The 15,923-nt window shown below is 44.3% G+C and overlaps 1 protein-coding gene across 1 annotated transcript in view; it reads left to right on the top strand.

Annotated features, from left to right (window-relative positions):
- The window catches only part of SART1 (spliceosome associated factor 1, recruiter of U4/U6.U5 tri-snRNP), a 748,174-nt gene that overhangs the window by 598,303 nt on the left and 133,948 nt on the right, over nucleotides 1–15,923 (top strand). The window contains exon 19 of the mRNA XM_069207847.1: nucleotides 1,247–1,368. Coding sequence (XP_069063948.1) covers nucleotides 1,247–1,368 — 122 coding nt within the window. The remainder of the gene's footprint in view (nucleotides 1–1,246; nucleotides 1,369–15,923) is intronic.

Here is a 15,923-nt window from a genome sequence, read left to right as displayed (position 1 = left end):
TGTCATTAGACCACACCCCTTCTCATTACAGAGATGCACATCACCTAATATGCTTAATTGGTAGTAGGCTTTCGAGCCTATACAGCTTGGAGTAAGACAACATGCATAAAGAGGATGATGTGGTCAAAATACTCATTTGCCTAATAATTCTGCACTCCCTGTATATAGAAACAGAATAGGGCCCCTCCAACTATAGATTGAGTGATTTGGTCCTGAAGAATTGCTAGTGATGCTTTGAAACGCACTAGTCAGGAAACATATCGAACTCTTAGGGGAATCCAGGGGCACATTATTTCCCTTTTATATTCCCAAATCTCATTTTTAACAGGGTCTCTTCGAATAAAGTAGTTTTAAGAGATCCCCAGTTAAATTTAATATTATTTGATTTGACAAATCTACATTTCTAGTTATAACTGGATGTCTGGGGTGATTCCCAGTCCCACACAGTAAATTTGAGGAAAGATCTCCGGCATAGAGTCCCTTTTCATGAGCCCTTTGTGCATGTCAGCACTGGCTCAACGAGAAGCTAGCCCAATGATGAAGCATGCCACCCCTAAGTGTGAGTGAGGGCTCTTGCTCCAATATTTTCTCTACCCTATTCGGCCAAAGATAGGGTAGGTTACACAATTGGTACCAACCCTAACTCTGATTAGGAATGGCACATTGTTTTGTTAATAATTATAAACGTGGGAGTGCATGTGTTGGACCTTGATTACTCCTAGTCACTCTTTTTCTCTCTAAAGTGAATAGTAAATCCACCACCTCTTTTTGAATCTTAGGCAGACCACTCCAGTTTGACAAACATTTTTATTTTACACAGAAAATGCACTGCAGAATTTGTCCCTGGATTGGCGGCATGTGCTTAGATGGAAAGTTGCTGCACTCTATGTAAGTGCCCAAGCTGGTTGAATTGTATTGGAGGCTTATAGATGTTGCATTTCATAGCTGAAAAAGCCATTTGATTTGCGCTTAAGCTTTTATGTCCTTTGCAGATAAGGCAGGATTTCATTGTATTTTGTGTGAGACTGAATGTTGAGAGCTGCACTAAATATTGGTTGAATGTAAGGGCACAGTTGTTGCACTCCATTTTGTCTAACTGATACAGAGGTTTTTTTTGGCAAGTACTGTTAGTGGCACTTGTTTCCTGCTGCATTTTGTCCGTTGTGAAGGCCATGATGTGTGTGCTCCATTTGTGTTTTGATTGAGACTAAAATGTTACACTGTTTGTGCCATTTTCCACCCTTAGCTCCTGAAGAAGATGAGCTCCAGTGACACTCCCCTGGGCACTGTAGCATTGTTACAAGAAAAGCAGAAGGCACAGAAGACCCCGTACATCGTGCTGAGCGGCAGTGGGAAAAGCATGAATGCGTAAGTGTCCTGCTTTCAATATAGGATCAGGCCTTCATGCTCAAACAGCAATGCATCCACTCCTAAACAAGCTACAAAAATGTACTTAGACCTTGAAAACCCCCTCTTTCTGATGCATAACTTTATTTGCACAAACCTCACATATGTAATTTTACCTGGTGCCGGTCTTAATGTGGAAATGTTAAGGCAGTAGCTTCCATGTGCTGACAGGTGGCATCATCTGACTCCACCATTACCTCATACCTCCTTGGGGATGCAGTGGAACCACATATAGGTGCCACACCTGTGCGCTGACTTCAGTTCTTTTCTTTCTGTGCTTTTTTACACAAAGCCGGACCTGTGCTTCCAACTTTGTTGTTCATCTGATGAATCCAAAATGTAAAACAATGTGACATGGAAGGAATATGAATTGGATAGATTTTTTTTTATATATGTATATATATATGTTCGATGGCATGTGTAGCTGATCGAGGGACTCCTCCCATTTCGGCTCCATTGCGCATGGGCGTCGACTGCATCTTAGATTGTTTACTTTCCGCCATCAGGTTCGGACGTGTTCCTCTTCGCTCCGTGTTTCGGTTCGGAAAGTTAGACATCGGAAAATTTGTTTGCGTTCGGTATCTGGTTAGTTAACGCAGATCGACACCGAATTTGGAAGAGCTCCGGTGGCCCTTCGGGGTTTTGATTCCCCGGCGGGGCCTGGTCGGCCCGACCACGTGCGTCTACAAGACTAATGGAACGGACCCCATTCCGCTTCTGCCCCGAATGCCACAACAAGTATCCTTACACAGATCAACATTTGGTCTGTAATTTGTGTTTGTCTCCCGAACACAAAGAGGATACCTGTGAGGCCTGTCGAGCATTTCGGTCGAGGAAAACGCTGAGGGACCGGAGAGCAAGAAGGTTTCAAATGGCGTCTGCGCCGTCAGGACACCACGACTTGGAGGAAGAAGAAACCTTCTCCATTGCTGAATCGGACGAGGCCGAAACAGAACAGATGCCGAAAACCGTGAGTAAAACAGCCCCGGCCAAAACTCACGTAAAAATCATCAAAGCCCAGGGGACGCCACCGCCGGCAGGCCATGGCTTAACCCGAAAAATCGGTGACCGTCCATCTGCACCGAAAAGGGCACACATGTGTCGAAGTCATCCTACTCCGGTCGAGATACCGGCACAGAACAGACTCGGCCCGAGACACTGGTTCAGAACAATCTCGACATCAAAATACCGGCACCAAGATGAGTCTGCACCGAGAGATCGGAACACCGAAACTCAAAGTGGCTTTGGAGCCGAAAAAGACTGTTGAAAAGGTTTCGATACCGAAGCATCTGGCTTCGGAGCCGAAAACAAGTTCCTTCACCGAGGAACAAGGGCTTTCCGCACAAATGCAAAGCCATAAATTCGGACAAGAGCTAGAAGCAGGGGAGCCAGATTATACACAGAGAAGGCTCCATATCCAAAGGGAGACGGGGAAGATAAGAACTCTCCCTCCTATAAGGATGAAAAGGAAACTTGCTTTCCAAGATAAAGATAAACAACCACATGCAAAGGTGGCAAAACAATTAACTCCGCCACTATCACCACAACGCTCACCGCAACCATCACCAATTGCTACCCCACCTACAATGCAGTCTCCAACGCACACAGGGATGAGCCAAGATGACCCAGATGCATGGGATCTTTATCATGCGCCTGTGTCAGATAATAGTCCCGACTGTTATCCAGCAAGACCATCACCACCTGAAGACAGTACGGCTTACACACAGGTGGTGTCCAGAGTAGCTGCTTTTCACAACGTGACACTGCACGCTGAACCGATTGAAGATGACTTTTTATTTAATACTCTGTCGTCCACACATAGCCAGTACCAGAGTCTTCTGATGTTACCGGGAATGTTGAAACACGCAAAGCAAGTATTTCAAGAACCCGTAAAAGGCAGGGCCATCACTCCTAGGGTGGAGAAAAAGTAAAAGCCTCCCCCAACAGACCCTATGTACATCACGCAGCAACTGACACCTGACTAAGTAGTAGTAGGCGCAGCACGTAAAAGGGCAAATTAACACACCTTCGGAGATGCACCACCACCCGACAAAGAAAGTCGCAAGTTCGACGCAGCGGGGAAAAGAGTGGCAGCCAATCAATGGCGCATTGCCAATTCACAGGCTTTGCTGTCAAGATATGACAGAGCCCACTGGGATGAAATGCAGCACTTTATTGAACATCTGCCTAAAGAATTCCAAAAGCGTGCACAACAAGTGGTGGAAGAGGGCCAAAGTATCTTGAATAACCAGATACGATCGGCAATGGACGCAGCAGACACAGCTGCAAGAACTGTAAATACAGCTGTCACAATTCGGAGACACGCATGGCTACGCACCTCAGGATTCAAGCCCGAAATCCAACAGGCTGTGCTTAATATGCCTTATAATGGACAGCAGTTGTTTGGGCCGGAAGTGGACACAGCTATCGAGAAGCTGAAAAAGGATACAGATACGGCCAAGGCCATGGGCACACACTACTCCCCACAGAGCAGAGGCACATTTAGGAAGACACAATTTAGAGGGGGGTTTCGGGGCCAAACCACAGAACCCTCAACCTCACAAACCAGGCCCACATACTAGAGCTAGTATTGGAGAGGAGGCTTTCGGGGACAACACAGAGGTGGACAGTTCCCTAAAACTAGAGGGAAGTTCCAAAGTCCAAAGACCCCTCAAAACAAACAGTGACTTCAGTGTAACAAATCCCCAACACATAACACCAGTGGGGGGAGACTAACACATTTTTACTAATATTGGGAGAAAATAACACTCGTGGGTCCTAGCCATCATCCAACATGGTTATTGCATAGAATTCCTACAATTACCACCAAATGTGCCTCCAAAAACACACAACATGTCCAAACAGCACATGGATCTATTACAGCTAGAGGTCCAAGCGTTGTTGAAAAAAGATGCAATAGAACTAGTACCCAATCATCAGAAAGGAACAGGGGTTTACTCCATGTACTTTCTCATACCCAAAAAGTTCAAAACTCTAAGACCCATATTAGATCTTCTCAGAACACTAAATCTTTACATCAAATCAGATCACTTTCACATGGTGACACTTCAAGACTTAATCCCCTTGCTCAAACACCAAGACTACATGACGACATTAGATCTCAAGGATGCGTACTTCCATATACCCATACATCCTTCACACAGGAAATACTTAAGGTTTGTAATCCAAGGAGTCCATTACCAGTTCAAAGTGTTACCATTCGGGATAACCGCACCACCAAGGGTATTTACAAAATGCCTTGCAGTAGTAGCGGCACATATCAGAAGACAGCACATACACGTATTCCCGTATCTAGACGATTGGTTATTCAAAACCAACACACAAGAACAGTGTTCAACACACAAAATACGTCCTAGAAACCCTTCACAAACTAGGTTTCTCACTAAACTACCAAAAATCACACCTACAGCTGTGTCAAATACAACAATACTTAGGGGCAACAATCAACACAAAAAAGGGATTGCCACTCCAAGTCCACAAAGGGTACAAGCATTCCAAAACGTAATACAAAGCATGCACCCAAACCAGAAGTATCAGGTAAAATTAGTGATGAAACTACTAGGCATGATGTCCTCATGCATAGCCATTGTCCCAAACGCAAGATTACACATGCGGCCCTTGCAACAGTGCCTAGCAACACAATGGACACAAGCACAGGGTCAACTACAAGATCTAGTGTTGATAGACCGCCAAACACACACCTCGCTACAATGGTGGAATCATATAAATTTAAATCAAGGGCAGCCTTTCCAGGACCCAGTGCCTCAATACGTGATCACAACAGATGCTTCCATGGTAGGGTGGGGAGCACACCTCAACCAACACAGCATCCAGGGACAATGGGACACTCAGCAGAAACAACTTCACATAAATCATCTAGAACTACAAGCAGTGTTTCTAGCGTTGAAAGCATTTCAACCACTAATAGCCCGCAAACAAATTCTTGTCAAAACAGACAACATGACAACAATGTATTACTTAAACAAACAGGGAGGCACACACTCATCACAACTGTGTCTCTTAGCACAAAAAAATTCGAATCACATTCACCTAATAGCGCAATACATCCCAGGAATTCTAAACCAGTTGGCAGACAATCTCAGTAGAGATCACCAACAGATCCACGAATGGGAGATTCATCCCCAGATACTACAAACCTACTTCAAAAACTGGGGAACACCGCAAAAAGACCTATTCGCAACAAAAGAAAACGCAAAATGCCAAAGCTTCGCATCCAGGTACCCACAGCCTCACTCCAAGGGCAATGCGTTATGGATGAGTTGGTCAGGGATATTTGCTTACGCTTTTCCCCTGTCTCCCACTCATTCTGTATCTAGTAAACAAACTGAGTCAAAACAAACTCAAACTAATACTAATAGCACCAACTTGGGCACGACAACCTTGGTACACAACACTACTAGACCTGTCAGTAGTGCCTCATATCAAACTACCAAACAGACCAGATCTGTTAACTCAACACAAACAGCAGATCAGACACCCGAATCCAGCATCGCTCAATCTGGCTCCTGAAGTCTTAGAATTCAGACTTCTAAACCTCACACAGGAATGTATGGAGGTCATCTAACAGGCTAGAAAACCTACTACAAGACATTGCTACGCTAATAAATGGAAACGATTTGTTTATTACTGTCATAATAATCAAATTCAACCATTACACGTGTCCGCTACACACATTGTAAGCTACTTACTACACTTACAAAAATCTAAGTTAGCTTTTTCATCCATTAAAATACATCTCTTAGCAATTTCAGCTTATCTGCAAATTACACATTCAACTTCACTATTTAGGATCCCAGTCATAAAAGCTTTTATGGAGGGTCTAAAAAGGATCATTCCACCGAGAACACCACCAGTTCCTTTGTGGCACCTCAATATTGTATTAACAAGACTCATGGGTCCACCATTCGAACCCATGCACTCTTGTGAAATGCAATACTTAACTTGGAAAGTAGCCTTCCTAATAGCTATCACATCTCTTAGAAGAGTAAGTGAAATACAAGCCTTTACCATCAGGAACCCTTTATACAAATACACAAACATAAAGTGGTTCTACGTACAAATCCCAAATTTTTGCCAAAAGTTATATCACCGTTCCACTTAAACCAAACTGTGGAACTCCCATTGTGTTTTCCACAACAAGACTCTGTAGCTGAAAGAGCATTACATACATTAGACATAAAAAGAGTTCTAATGTACTACATTGATAGAACCAAACAGTTTCGCAAAACAAAACAATTGTGTGTAGCTTACCAAAAACCTCATACAGGAAATCCAATATCCAAACAAGGCATTGCCAGATGGATAGTGAAATGTATTCAAACCTGTTATGTTAAAGCTAAGAGAGAACTGCCTATTACACCAAAGGCACACTCCACTAGAAAGAAAGGCGCCACAATGGCCTTTCTAGGAAATATACCAATGACAGAAATCTGTAAGGCAGCCACATGGTCTACGCCTCATACATTCACTAAACATTACTGCGTGGATGTGTTAACAACACAACAAGCCACAGTAGGACAAGCAGTACTAAGAACTTTATTTCAAACAACTTCAACTCCTACAGGCTAAACCACCGCTTTTGGGGAGATAACTGCTTACTAGTCTATGCACAGCATGTGTATCTGCAGCTACACATGCCATCGAACGGAAAATGTCACTTACCCAGTGTACCTCTGTTCGTGGCATGAGACGCTGCTTCAGATTCACATGCGCCCTCCCACCTCCCCGGGAGCCTGTAGCCGTTGTAAGTTGATTAAAATTAAACTCGTACATTTGTAAATTTGTAAATATAAAAGCTTTTTGCCCAAGTCACGGATCGAGTGACTCCTCTCGGTGATAATGCGCATGGGCATCGACTCTTTTGTTAGATTGTTTTCTTTCCGCCGTCTGGTTTGAACCTGTTCACTCTCGCTCCGGGATTTGCGGTTCAGAAATTCTCTGAACTTTCTATCTTTTCTCTTACCATCAGTATTGTTTAGAACTCGGTTTCCTTCTGCACTCGATCCGATCTTACCGTTGGGATCAATTAAATGCCCTTTCAGGCCTACTGTGTCATAGGCTCATGGATCGGACTCCATTCCGATTTCTTCCTCAGTACCATGCCAAGTTTCCATACACCGATCAGCACTTGGTGTGTAATCTCCGCCTTTCTCCAGACCATCGAGAAGAAAGCTGCGAGGCATGTCTGTCTTTTCGTTCAAAGAAATCTTACGCAATCGAAGGGCAAGACGATTGGAGATGACGTTGAAACTCACAGAGCCCATCACCGACATCCTTGGCAAAGAACAGGCACAAACGGCAGTCTGGATTCCAGATTCCGACTCAGAGTAGGATTCAGAGGAGGACATCCGCTCTATATCTGCAGCGCAGTACATGAGTACACCAGCTCCAACCCCAACAAGTAAAAAAAACACACAAGACCTTGGGTGCATCACCGCTTCTTAGTCATGGTTCCACCCGAAAACAATCTATCGTCGACCGACCCTCCGGTTTGGTGCCGAAAAAGGCCAAGACACTCAACAGGCTACCAAACCTGTTTCGGTGTCGCGGTCGAGCCGAAAGATGCAGGCTTCCACCTCCGAAACCGAGTCGGCGGCCTGTTACATCAGAGCCAAAATATGCGTGCGCCGCTTCGGAGTCAAAACATTAGAGTCCATCTTATGAGCCAAAAACATCTTATACAGAGGAAACAGGACTATCGACTCGAATGAAGCATGTTGCCAGGAAACTTACAAAACATTCCTTTAAAAGCACAAAACATGCTTCAGAACAACAAGGGGATGAATCAGAAATTCAACCCACTCTGGAGGTTATGGATAGTAAACAAAGGAGAATTCACATCCAGATAGAGACTGGAAAAATAATTGCGTCTCCACCTCCTCATACCAAAAGGAGGTTAGCATTGCTGGAAACTCTGGATACTGCCCCACCACTTGCGAAAATCTACAAGCAAAAGGGAAGGCCAAAAACTGTTGAGCTTTCTCCACCACATTTACCTCAACTTTCCTTTTCACCATAACCTCTTACTCCACCACCGCCTTCACCCACACATTTTCATACTTCTTCACAAGATGAAGAAAGAGGTGATACCAGTTACACCATAGATCCGTGGGATATATATGACTGATCCCATCCCACCTAACGATGCTGATAAATATCCCACAAGACCATCTCCACCCAAGGATGCAACATCATACAATCAGATTATCTCCTGGGCAGCTGCATATCATGGGGTGCAAATGCATGCTGAACCATTAGAAGAGGATTTCCTTTTCAACACTCTATCCTCAACTCACAAGCAGTACCAGTGTTTACCAAAGCTCCCTGGTATGCTCAAACATGCAGACGATATTTTTAAAGAGCCTGTTAAAGCTAGAGTTCTAACACCCAGAATTGATCAAAAATGAGCCTGCACCAACAGACCCAATTTACATTTTGCAGCAGTTACCAACAGACTCCATTGTAGTCAGTGCAGCCAGGAAGCGCGTGACCAGCCAGGGTGATAATCCTCTCCCTGACAAAGAAAGCCATATATTTGATGCGGCAGGTACAAGGGTAGCAACACAAGCAGCTAATCAGTGGCGTATTGCTAATTCCCAAGCCATTTTAGCTAGGTATGACCGGGCACATTGGGATGAGACACAATCATTTTTCCAATATCTCCCCAAAGGACGTCAAAAGAGGGTGCATCAAATTGTAGAGGAAGGAAAAGCTATAGCAGACAACCAAATTAGGTCTGCTCTAGATACAGCGGATACTGCAGCTAGAGGAATAAACACCAGCATTACCATCAAGCGACATGCTTGGTTGAGGTCCTCAGGTTTTAAACCTGAGATTGCGCTGGTGGTCCTAAATATTCAGTTCAATAAACAGCAGCTTTTTGGACCAGAAGTGGACTCAACAACTGATAAACTAAAAAAGGACTCAGAAACAGCAAAAGCCATGGGAGCCCTTTATTCTAGACCATTGCGGGGTTCCTTTTGAAAACCTCAATTTACAGGAGGATTTAAATCCTAAGCTGCAGAGGCCTCCACTTCCCACTCAAAACAGGGACAACAGTATTACACTAGGGGGTCTTTCAGAGGTTCTTACAGAGGACAACATTTATTTCAGGTCTAAGGGTAAATTCCCTGCCTCAAAAGGTTCTTCTACCTCCTCAATACAATGACTTCCCATCCGTTCCACAGCAACATACATCTCCTGTGGGAGGAAGACTGCAACATTTCCATTCTTACTGGCAACAAATTACAACAGATCAATGGGTACTGTCAATTATCCACAATGGTTGTTGCCTAGAACTCATCTCCACTTCAACAACATTCCACCCGTTTTCACAGGCTCTCGCTTGAACACACTGCTCTGCTGAAACAAGAGATACAGTCTTGACTTCTAAAACAGGCAATAGAAATAGTTCCCATCAGTCAGCAAGGCACAGGAGTATATTCTCTATACTTCCTCATACCAACAAATGGTACTCTCATACCCATTCTCGATCTCAGGCCTCTTAATCAATATATCCTGTCAGAGCATTTTCACATGGTCACTCTACAGGATGTCATTCCCTTGTTACAAAAACAAGATTACATGACAGCGTTATACCTAAAGGATGCTTACTTCCACATTCCTATACACCCAGCTCATCGAAGGTACCTAAGGTTTGTAAAAGCAGGCGAGCACTATTAATTCAAAGTACTACCCTTTGGGGTACAACAGCACCAAGAGTATTCACAAAATGTCTAGCTGTAGTCGCAGCATACCTCAGAAGGTAGCACATACATGTCTTCCCTTATCTAGATGACTGGTTAATAAAAGCCAGCACCATTCTAAAATGTCAACAGCCCACACAATACACAATAGATACCCTACACAAATTAGGGTTCACAGTTAATAACCAGAAATCTCATCTTCATCCAGCACAAATTCAACCTTATCTGGGAGCAATTCTCAACACTCAGTCAGCATTAGCCTACCCAAATCCACAATGAACACAAGTGTTTCACACTCTCATTTCCCACTTGCAGGTGAATCAAACTTGCACAATAAGATTTGCCATGAGGCTATTAGGGGTGATGGCATCATGCATAGCAATAGTGCCAAATGAACGTCTAAACATGATACCACTGCAACAGTGTCTCTCGCAACAATGGTATCAGGCACAGGATCAACTACAGGATCTAGTGTTGTTGGACCGCCAAACTTACAAATCTCTACGATGGTGGAATCACACCAACTTATCAAAAGAGCAGCCATTTCAGAAACCTGTGCTACAGACCATAATTAGGACAGATGAATCCCTGACAGGTTGGGGAGCCCATCTCAACAATCTTGCAATAAAGGGAGAATGTGACCCAATCCAGCAAACTTACCACAGAAACCACCTGGCATTGCTGGCAGTGTTTTTAGGTATCAAAGCATTCCAACCACAGATCATACACAAATTAGTCTTAATAAGGACAGACAACATGACAACAATGTATTATCTGCAAAAACAGGGAGAGGGGGGAACACACTTATCCCAATTGTCCCTCTTAGCACAAACAATTTGGAAATGGGCAATTCACAATCACATCCACCTCTAGCGGAATACATCCCAGGGATACATAACCAGATAGCGGACATCTTAAGCAGGACACAGCAACAAACATATGAATGGGAGATTCACCCACAAGTAATTCAATATTACTTTCAGATGTGGGGAACACCAAACATAGACCTTTTCGCAACAAGCGAAAACGCAAACAAATTTGGCATTGGGCAATTCACAACATTCGCCTGATAGCACAATATATACCAGACATTCAAAATCAGTTAGCCGACAATCTCAGCCGAGATCAACAGCAAACTCACGAATGGGAAATACATCCCCAGATTCTACAAGATCACTTCTGCCGCTGGGGGACACCAAACATAGATCTGTTTGCAACAAAAGAAAGCGCAAAATGCCAAAACTTTGCGTCCAGATACCCACACCCTCAACTCAAGGGCAGTGCTCTATGGATCAATTGGTCAGGGATATTCGCTTACGCTCCCCCCCCCCCCCCCTTCCCCCGTTAATTCAATTTTTGGTCAACAAGATGCATCACACTTCACTCACTATGATATTCATCGCTCCCACGTGGGCACGTCAACACTGGTACACAAACAACACTATTGGATCTGTCTGTAGTACCACATCACAAGCTCCCAAACAGACCAGACCTATTGACTCAAAACAAAGGTCAGATCCGGCATCCCAATCCCAGGATACTTAACCTGGTGATTTGGCTCCTGAGGTCATATAATTTGGATGTCTAAAGCTTCCATCAGAATGTATGGTTAGTCTAAAACAAGCATGTAAACCTGCAACCAGGCAGTGCTATGCAAATAAATGGAAACATTTTGTATATTACTGCCAACCTAAAAAAGGTTAACCCACTTAAAGCATCAGTACAAGATATTGTATGTTATTTGCTTCATTTACAGAAAGCAAATCTTGCATACTCATCTATTAAAAAATTTATTTAACTGCATTATCAGCCTACCTCCAAAACAGACAACATACCTCTCTGTTTAGAATTCCTGTAAAAAAAGCTTTTATGGAAGGGCTTAGAGTTATTCCACCTACAGCTGCACCAGCTGCTGCATGGAATCTTAACATTGTACTCACAAGACTTATGGGGCCACCATTTGAACTTGTGCATTCTTACGCTCTTCAATTTCGCTCATGGAAGGCTGCTTTCCTTGTAGCAATTACTTCCTTAAGAAGAGTAAGTGAAATACAAGCATTTAGTTTAGAAGAACCTTTCTTCCAAGTACACAAACACAAAATAGTACTTAGGACAAATCCAAAATTTCAACCCAAAGTGGTTCCACCATTTAACATTAGTCAGTCAGTGGAATTGCCAGTCTTCTTTCCACAGCCAGATTCAGTTGCTCAAAGAGCTCTTCACACTCTTGATCTCAAAGAGCTCTATTATATCATGTAGACAGGACAAAAGACTTTAGAAAATCAACGCAACCTTTTGTCACTTTCCAACAACCTCATAAAGGTAATCCTATTTCCAAGCAAGGATTAGCAAGATAGACAGTAAAGTGTATTCAAAATTGCTATCTTAAAGCTAAAAAGCTATTCGACTAGAAACAAGCATTTACAATGCATCGGGTTTCGCGTTTGCTCGTGTTAGAGCCGATCGCGTTGTAAACTCCTAACCCGACTTTTCACCTATCGGGCAAAAGTGCATTTATGCACATAACCCGAAAAAGTTAAATCAAGTAGGTAAAGCGCTCGACTTCTGCCAAGCGAGATCGGGCTCGTAAATTAGTTTAAAAAAAAAGTCCACGAGCCCGATGGAAAACAGCGAGCCTCGCATGCTTTCTGTACTTGGTCACTGCGCTCGAGGAGGGCTAGCCACCGGAAAAGGCATGACGTACGCGTGCCTTCGACTAATGAAAGCAAGCAGATTTAATTAGGGAAGCCCACGAACCAATAAAAAGCACTGACGTGAAGTTGACAGGGCTCTGAGCCCTTTTCTAAATACAAAAGAGTCTCCCTGCTATACGCATGCGCGAGCGCATGCAAAGCCGGCTCGACCCTAAAAAAGGTGCTTCAATGACATTCTCAGGAAACAAACTAATGGCAGACATATGGAAAGCAGCCACATGGTCCACACCACACACTTTTACTAAACACTACTGTGAAGATGTGTTATAGAGACAACAAGCAAATGTTGGTCAAGCAGTGCTTAGAACACTATTTCAAACTACTTCAACTCCTACAGGCTAATCGCTTACTTAGGAGGAGAATAACTTTTCAGTCTATGCACAGCATGTGTATCTGCCGCTACACATGCCATCAAACGGACAATTTAACTTACCCAGTGTACATCTGTTCCTGGCATGTAGTACTGCAGATTCACGTGTCCTCCCACCTCCCCGGAAGCCTGTAACCATTGTAGTACTTTATCATGTAAATATGTATATACATTGCATGGACATCTTCACTTTCTATATATATTTTTACATACACAATTCTTCACTTGTTACTTCACCCTCCTGCGGGAAAACAATCTAACAAAGGAGTCGATGCCTATGCACATTATCACCGAGAGGAGTCACTCGATCCCGTAACTTGGGAAAAAAGATGTATACTGGGTAAGTGACATTATATTTATATATATATATATATATATATATATATGTGTGTGTATATATGTGTGTGTATGTGTATATATATATATATATATATATATATATATATATATATATATGTTCAATGGCATGTGTAGCTGCAGATACACATGCTGTGCACATCCCGCCATCTAGTGTTGGGCTCGGAGTGTTACAAGTTGTTTTTCTTCGAAGAAGTCTTTCGAGTCACGAGATCGAGGGACTCCTCCCCTTTCGGCTCCATTGCGCATGGGCGTCGACTCCATCTTAGATTGTTTTCTTTCCGCCATCGGGTTTGGACGTGTTCCTTTTCGCTCCGCGTTTCGGTTCGGAAAGTTAGTTAAAATCTCGGAAAATTCGATGGTATTGTTTGCGTTTGGTATCGGGTTACTTACAACAGATCGACACCGAATTTTGAAGAGCTCCGGTGGCCCTTCGGGGTTTTCGATTCCCCGGCGGGGCCTGGTCGGCCCGACCACGTGCGTCTTCAAGGATAATGTCCCCTTCTGCTTCTGCCCCGAATGTCACAACAAGTATCCTTATACAGATCAGCATCTGGTCTGTAATTTGTGTCTGTCTCCAGAACACAAAGAGGATACCTGTGAGGCCTGTCGAGCATTTCGGTCGAGGAAGACGTTAAGAGACCGAAGAGCAAGAAGACTACAAATGGCGTCGGCGCCGACAGGACAACAATATTTGGAGGAAGAGGAAGAAACCTTCTCCATCGTGGATTCGGACTCTGACGAGGTCGATCCCGAACAGACGCCGAAAACCATGAGTAAGACGTCACAACACAAAACTCACGGAAAAACCGCTAAAGCCCAGGGGAAGCCACCGCCAGCAGGCCATGGCTTAACCCGAAAAATAGGTGACCGACCATCGGCACTGAAAAAGGGCATGCATGTGTCAGTCATCCAACTCCGGTCAAGATACCGGCACAGAGCAGACTCGACCCCGAGACACCGGGTCAGAGCAATCTCGACACCGAGAGGGCTACACCGAAATGAGTCGGCATCGAGAGATCAGTACGCCGAAAATCAAAAAAGTGTCTTCGGAGCCGAAAAAGACTGCCGAAAAAGTTTCCATACCGAAACATCCGTCTTCGGAACCGAAATAGAGTTCCTACACCGAGGAACAGGGCCTGTCCTTACAGATGCAAGGACACAGATTCGGACAGGAACTAGAGGCAGGGGAGCCAGATTACACTCAACGAAGACTCCAAATTCAAAAAGACACAGGGAAGGTCAGTACTCTCCCTCCAATCAGAATGAAAAGAAAACTTGCCTTCCAAGAGAAAGACAAGCAGCCACAGGCCAAGGTGGCAAGACAAGTGACTCCGCCACCATCTCCACAACGCTCACCACAACCAGCACCGGTAGCCACTCCACCAATGATGGAGTCAGGATGATCCCCACGCATGGCATCTTTATGATGCGCCTGTATCAGATAACAGTCCCGACTGTTGTCCAGCGAGACCGTCACCACCTGAGGACAGCACTGCCTACACAGGTGGTATCAAGAGCAGCTGCGTTTCATAATGTCATTCTGCACGCAGAACCTATAGAGGATGACTTTCTCTTTAATACACTGTTGTCCACACATAGCCAGTACCAGAGTCTCCCTATGTTACCAGGAATGCTCAAACACTCCAAACAAGTGTTTCAGGAGCCTGTGAAGGGCAGGGCCATTACTCCAAGGGTGGAGAAAAAGTACAAACCGCCACCAACAGACCCTGTGTACATCACGCAACAATTAACACCAGACTCAGTGGTAGTAGGGGCAGCTCGCAAAAGGGCAAACTCACACACCTCAGGAGATGCCCCACCTCCAGACAAAGAAAGTCGCAAGTTCGACGCAGCAGGGAAAAGGATTGCGGCACAGGCAGCCAACCAATGGTGCATTGCCAACTCACAGGCATTGCTAGCGAGATATGATAGGGCTCATTGGGACAAAATGCAACATTTCATAGAACACCTGCCCAAAGAGTTCCAAAAAAGAGCACAACAAGTGGTGGAGGAAGGCCAGAGTATCTCGAACAATCAGATACATTCAGCAATGGATGCAGCCGACACAGCTGCTAGGACTGTAAATACATCAGTGACCATACGGAGGCACGCATGGCTACGAACCTCAGGATTCAAGCCGGAAATACAACAGGCGGTCCTGAATATGCCCTTTAACGGACAGCAGTTGTTTGGGCTGGAGGTGGACACTGCTATCGAAAAACTTAAAAAGGACACAGATACGGCCAAAGCCATGGGCACACTACTCCCCACAGAGCAGAGGCACTTTTCGGAAAACACATTTTCGAGGCGGGTTTCGGGGACAGA

Source organism: Pleurodeles waltl, chromosome 9 (genome assembly GCF_031143425.1).
Source record: "Pleurodeles waltl isolate 20211129_DDA chromosome 9, aPleWal1.hap1.20221129, whole genome shotgun sequence".
NCBI lineage: Eukaryota > Metazoa > Chordata > Amphibia > Caudata > Salamandridae > Pleurodeles > Pleurodeles waltl.
Note: the sequence above shows the minus strand (reverse complement) of the source record. Positions and strands in the feature narration are given on the sequence as shown.